This window comes from Erithacus rubecula, assembly GCF_903797595.1.
Source record: "Erithacus rubecula genome assembly, chromosome: 2".
In the NCBI taxonomy this organism is placed as follows: domain Eukaryota; kingdom Metazoa; phylum Chordata; class Aves; order Passeriformes; family Muscicapidae; genus Erithacus; species Erithacus rubecula.
Window position 1 is genome coordinate 106,044,529 of NC_136685.1, and position 5,935 is coordinate 106,050,463.

The 5,935-nt window shown below is 45.7% G+C and overlaps 2 protein-coding genes across 2 annotated transcripts in view; one reads left to right on the plus strand and one right to left on the minus strand.

Annotated features, from left to right (window-relative positions):
- USP34 (ubiquitin specific peptidase 34) overlaps positions 1 to 5,935 on the plus strand; it is a 435,968-nt gene that overhangs the window by 186,080 nt on the left and 243,953 nt on the right. The gene's annotated exons all lie outside the window — the stretch shown is intronic.
- On the minus strand, positions 782 to 5,883 carry PEX13 (peroxisomal biogenesis factor 13). Its single transcript, XM_079297930.1, has 4 exons — positions 5,693 to 5,883; positions 3,290 to 3,987; positions 2,725 to 2,850; positions 782 to 2,498 (listed from the first exon to the last, which is right to left on the minus strand). Exons 1-4 carry the CDS (start codon positions 5,758 to 5,760, stop codon positions 2,203 to 2,205), a joined length of 1,188 nt encoding a protein of 395 aa, XP_079154056.1. The 5' UTR covers positions 5,761 to 5,883; the 3' UTR covers positions 782 to 2,202.

The window sequence follows — 5,935 nt, forward strand, 5'->3', positions numbered from 1 at the left end:
ATGACCCAGAAGTGAAATTAAATCTGTCTTTCTAAAAAGAAGACTTAAAACAAGCCAACAATTCCAACAAGCATCATGGCATTATCTTCTCAGCTTGCTCTGAGCCAGAGGACAGAAAACAGAAAAAAAAACCAACCAAAAACCAAAAAAAAATCGACCTGAATGGACACTGACAAAAAAAAAAAAACCAAAAAAAAAACCAAAAAAAAAAAAAGTTGGGGTTTATTAATTCATTCATTTAAAGACCCTTCCTCTGATCAAAATCTTTCACTGACAAGAGAGGCTGACAGTCCATTAATCACATCTCAGAGAAGTAAATTAATTCCCTCCAGGGGCACACTCTGCACACAGAACTGTACACTTGATACACTCCTCTCCCCTTTTGCCTTTCTGTACTTCAGATTTCAGATTTTTTTTTTTTGCTATTTTCATTTCAGCAACAGATATAATTTTCAAATACAAATAATTTCCTTCTATGCCCTGGTACACAGGGCAATGTCTCAGAAACATGTTCTGTTTTAAATCTCAAGGTTTTTATTTGCCCTTTAACTACCTTTTCCTTTACATCTGCATTTGAAAATCTATCAATTTACTACAAATTATTCTAATCACCATCTCCCAATACCTAAGCACAACCACTTAAATTCATGTTGTATTTATTAACAACAGGCATTCATAGATTACTTTAAAGTCAAAGTTCCAGTATAATATTTGTCTTTTCAGCCACTCTTACCTCAATGAAAATTGTGCTCATTTCAGGCTTTTTTAGAGTTTTGTTGCGTTGAACAGACTTCTAAGAACCCAAGGCCAGCAAGTGCAATTAAAATATAAATACTGAAAGCTTTGTTAACACATAATGGGTGTTGAAGATCCCTGTAAGAATGGTCAAACTGAAACTACTCAATCAATTAAATAATGACCTGTGCCCTACTTACATTTTCAAGAAACTTTAAAATAAAACATCTATTTTAATGATTAAGACAAACTTAGTTATTTAATCCACTGATGTAACCTTCAGAAGTTCAACATGTTATACATACATACTACAAGCAAAATAAAAGTATTAATTATCTTATCTTCATTTAACAAGAAACTAAAACAGTATTTCAAGACAGAATTCTCAAACACCCATATGAAGAAAATACTCTGAATAGTCTCAATATTTTTATGGCTTTTGATAAACTGGAGCCCTCGAATTTTATGGGCAGATGCAAAATTTACCACCTGAAAGGCAGCATTAAAAGTTTGTCCAACTCCAAGACCTTCTCCAAAAGACAATTAAGCAAGAAATGTTACTTTTTCTTTGATGCTCTAATTATTTTCAGCTTCCCCCAACTCAAGGCTTTCCTACTGCTCAATAACATGGGATAGATATTTTGACATTCTTGTAAAATCAATAAAGGACAGAAATAAGTTGAGTTGCAGATGGTAGCTGACAGAGAGGCAGCTAACAGGCTACAACAAAAAATGGCTAAGAGTGATGCAAAGTTGGTTAAGGGAGTAACAACTGATGAGTGCCTGACTGCAGAATACCCTTTATTCTAATGTCCTTTTAATAAACTAAACAGAACTGCTTGGAACTACTGGTGATGCCTGACTGCTCTCCCTTTATAAGCTCTATTTCTCCTCCCTTCCTCCCAAGTCCCTTTTGTTCTAAGTGCTAAGTTCTTTAAGACAGAACCCTCCATCTTATGAGAAGCAGCTTAAACCTTCTAACTGTTCAGTTGTGTGCATCTCCTGCAACTCTCCCTGCTTTCAGAGGGACACAATGTGCTTTTACTCCTTTATGGTTCTGAGTGTGAAGTTTTGGAGGACATCTTACAGAAATCAATCTTCCCTTTGCACATCTTTTGAAGAGGCTTGACACTCCTACAAAGACTGGGTGTTAACTTGTCTCCTAAACAAGAATGGCAGTCCCTATTTTTTTTTTTTCCTTTGTTTGCTTTTTTATAAATGCCTCACTTCTCCTATCTCAAGATCTCAGAGTCGCTGCCAGGTGGGTAGACAGAATCACTGACGTGCAGCCTTAGGTGAGTCAAAAATAAATACCACAAATTTGAGCAATCATTTCTCCATCCCTTCACCAGCCAGTAGCAGCAATAACTGGTACAGACCCACCAGTGCTCCACTACAAACCAGATTTTTCAACAAACCCTAAGTGGTATCAATAAAGCACAGTTCAGCTGCTTTGTTCAAAGTGCATCAGAGTTCCTGCTTCTCTCCACCAGCCCCAGCGGAGTCCGACGCCACGGGAACTTTGCTGCTTCCAGCAAAAGCAGTTTCAAAAGCAGCCTCCTGCTCCTCCAAAGTCACAGCAGCAGGGGCTCCTCTGACAGCTGTGCTGGGAAAGGCTGGCTGCTGCTCAGGAATCCTTTCCAGGTCCACTGTTCTCCTACCTCTTCTTTTGCCCAGGATTTTGATGTAATTAGCTGGCACAAGTCCTGTTGTTTGGCCATCGTAACTAGCCAGAAGCCAACCACGGATCTTGGGTTGTTGTTCTGAAGGAGAGAATGTAAATGCATCAAGTTACAAGACAATTCAACAAAACTACTCTGTAGGTTTTATTAGAATGCAAGTAATCACTTAACAAGGAGTAAAAATCAGTGTGGATGAGGAATCTGGTCAAATAAGGTGGTTTGGGGGCTTTGTTGTTTCAATTTTCAGACCGTTACACTCTAACTTACTTCACACGTGATGAAAATAAACACAAAATCAAAAGTTTACCTTTGGGTGCTAATCTTAGCATGTCACCAGCACGGAAAGAAATTTCCTCTTCTGAGAGAGCATTGAAATCATATTCTGCTCTTCCAACTACATGGTCATCTTCTCCACTCGCCCAGTTACTAGACACTGTTTTCAAACACAAATCACAAGTTTATCTGCTTTGAGTTACAAAGTTTGGTGTGTTTCTCAAAGGAAAATGAAGAAAACACTTTAACTTCCTTGCTAACACTTTTCCAATAGAGAAGTAGTAGGAGTAATGTGAAAAGCAAGGTTTGTTGAGTAAATCCGACCAACACTTGTCCCACCCAACCCAAACTGCCACATCTGCTGGGAAGGAACCAGAAATTGAGAGGAATCATGATTCTGGAATCACAGAAAGCTTTAGCAGGAAAGCACATCTTAACAACAGATTACTTAAGCAGGCTGTCAATTGCATCACATGCCTAAAATTCAGTACTGTGCCCCATTATCTATTAATTACTATGGCTGTAGTATGAGGTTAATCTCTGTACAGGCAACAACAAAAGGAACAATGCACTTCTCTGGTGCTGCAGGTCATCTTTACCTGTTTCTTCGTCACTGTACGTAGAAAGCAGCTTCCAAATCAGGTAGGGGCCTCCCAGTATAACAGCAAAGAACAGGAAAATGGGCCAGGATTTCGCAGAGTTAGCCACCTTGTCTTCGAGGCCAGCACGAGCTACTTTGCCCTCGCTCTCAGCCCACAAATCCTCGTTCTCGCAGCTCTGCCGCAGACCCAGCAGGCGCTGCAGCCGCTGGTACAGGTACCTGATAGTTCTCACTAGAGCAAACGCTGAGAACACCTTGGTGAAGTGGACCTTGAGGCGGGAGAAGTGGTTGGCCACATCCAGCACGGCCCTGAAGCTGTTGTAGACGGCCGAGAAGGTGGCGTCCATCATCATGCTGACGGAGGCGAAGGCGTGCACGATGCTCTCGATGGACTGGAAGGCGCCCCTGCTGCTCTCCTCAGCCTGCTGCACGAACCTGCTGGGGGGAATGCCGTCGGCACAGAAGCGGTTATAGCCCAGCCCCCCGTAGCCATAGCTGTAGGGACTGTAGCTGCCATAGAAGGAGGTGCCATAGGAGCCATAGCCTGGGGAGAAGGAGCTGCTGTAGGCTGGCCTGAAAGCGCTCAGGCTGCTGCTTGCTGCCTGCTGGGATGGCCTCGGCAGAATGGGCGGAGGGATCCGTGCCACCGTGGGCTGGCCGGGCCTGGTCAGCAGGTTGTCACCCAAGTCAGCAGACCTAAAGGAATTCAGAGAGTCAAGATCAGCCCCCAAAGTTTAAGTTTTCCCTTCCACAGAGTCCTTGGCTAACTACATCAATACCACAGAGAGTTACAGCAGTGTGAGGATAGAGAACCTGGGAGCCCAGTACTCAGTGCGCTGCACAGCGTTTGCTGGAAGCAAAAACTCTGGACAGGAAAGGGGAATAACACCCCCATAATCAGATATTCAGTGTAAACACAAACTCAGAGCCATCAAACCTGCTGCTCTAACACCCAGGTCATCCTCCTGCACATGAAAGCCTCTCATAGGCTCTAACACAAACTTTTATGAACTTTCCAATCTGAAAGCTTTACTTCCAACCCTTGTTCCCAGCTCTTCTAGACAATGAGCCAATGATGCAGCAGGAAGAAAGCTTGAGAGCTCCTGTGAATCCACCCTTAAAGGGTGGCATGACCTAATTGAGAATCTAATTATGCAACAATTTGTGCAAGGGCTTTGGGGTCCCCAATTTCCCTCTCTACCCAAATTACTCATTATCTGTGTGCAGATTGTCAAGGAGTTGAATCTACTACTGAGAAGTGTTGGCAGAGAGAGGTCTTAATTTAGTAATTTTTCTTCTCCTTTGCATGCTCATAAGTTTAAATTTGTAACAAAACTCTGGAAGTACTTGACTGGCATTTGAATTCTGTCAAGCAGCTTTTTGTCCAACTTCTGCCAGTTCAATAAAAATATATGTGTTTCATTCACACATTATCACCCTAAAAGTCAAACATTTTATTTCCCGTGCTTACAGCCTCGTCCCACAACTTTCCACTTCTGCAGTCCAGAAAAAAAAAGAAGGAAGCCAAGCTGGAATTGCTATGGAGGTGCTGCTTGCTGTACTATTTCTATAAAAGGTAGGGAACAGCTTCCTCTCAGCAAAACTCACAGGTTTCCACAGCAAAGAATAATATTTGTATCTTTACACTGCTGCTTTTTCCATCACAGACTGTAACTCTCTCAGCAGATGAAAACAGGAGGAAAACTAAGTTATTACCCCAGCAAGCAGCGCTACTGTAATTCAGTATGTCACACTACAGTCCTCTCTCCAGTCATCAACTTGGGACACCGCACTTCAAAGCTGCCTGAAGCCATTTAAAACGGGGCAAATAAACGTAGAATGAAAAACCAACACCCAACTGCTGGCTCAGCACGCTGCAGAGAACACTGAGCGAAGTTTCTGCTCAGTGCTGGGCCAACCTTTTGCCCAGTTTCAGCTGCCTCCGAGGGCGATCACCAGCACCAAGCGCAAAACAAGATGAGAATCCAGCCACAGAGAGAGCCTTCCTTGACTTCCCACAACAAAGATGTTTACAAACACTTCGTGTGCACAGCACCCAGGCTGTGAATGCCCCCAGTGATGCATTTTTAATTCCCCCACAAATGGACTTTGAACATTCGCAGGAATGGACTGTGAACCCGCAGTACCCACGGATGACAACACGGCTTTCCCTTCCCGCACCGCACACGCAGCTCCCCCCGACACCGGCGGGGTTTGAGCTCCGAGCCCCTCACGCCGAGCCCCCCCCACCCCGCCCGGCACAATCCCCTCACGGCGCCCGCAGCCCCGGCCGGGCCCGACCTTTGAGCCCGCCTCAGGGCGGCGGGCCCGGCCGGCCCGAGGGGGCGAACACCCCCGGCCGCCGCGGCGGGGACACTCGCGGAGGGACGGCCGCACTCACTGGAAGGAGGGCGCGGTGCCCGGCAGCCGCCGGGACTCCCAGGGCTTGGGCGGCGGCGTCGCCGCCATCGCGCCCCCTCGGCCCCGCTTCGGCTCCGCTCGGTTCGGGCTCGACCCCGGCTCGGCCGCGCTCGGCCGCGCTCGGATGGGGATCGGCCGCGCTCGGCCGCGCTCGGCCTCGCTCGGTTCGGGCTCGGCCCCGGCTCGGCCCCGCCCGCTGGCAGGCAGCAGGCGGGATCGCCGA

Excerpts from the sequence above, each read along its gene's own strand:
- PEX13 (XM_079297930.1), bottom strand. The coding sequence starts at position 5,760 with ATGGCGGCGACGCCGCCGCCCAAGCCCTGGGAGTCCCGGCGGCTGCCG. Across the intron at positions 3,988-5,692 it reads GGCACCGCGCCCTCCTTCCA|GTCTGCTGACTTGGGTGACA; the intron begins GTGAGTGCGGCC and ends GAATTCCTTTAG. Across the intron at positions 2,851-3,289 it reads GTACAGTGACGAAGAAACAG|TGTCTAGTAACTGGGCGAGT; the intron begins GTAAAGATGACC and ends GTTTGAAAACAG.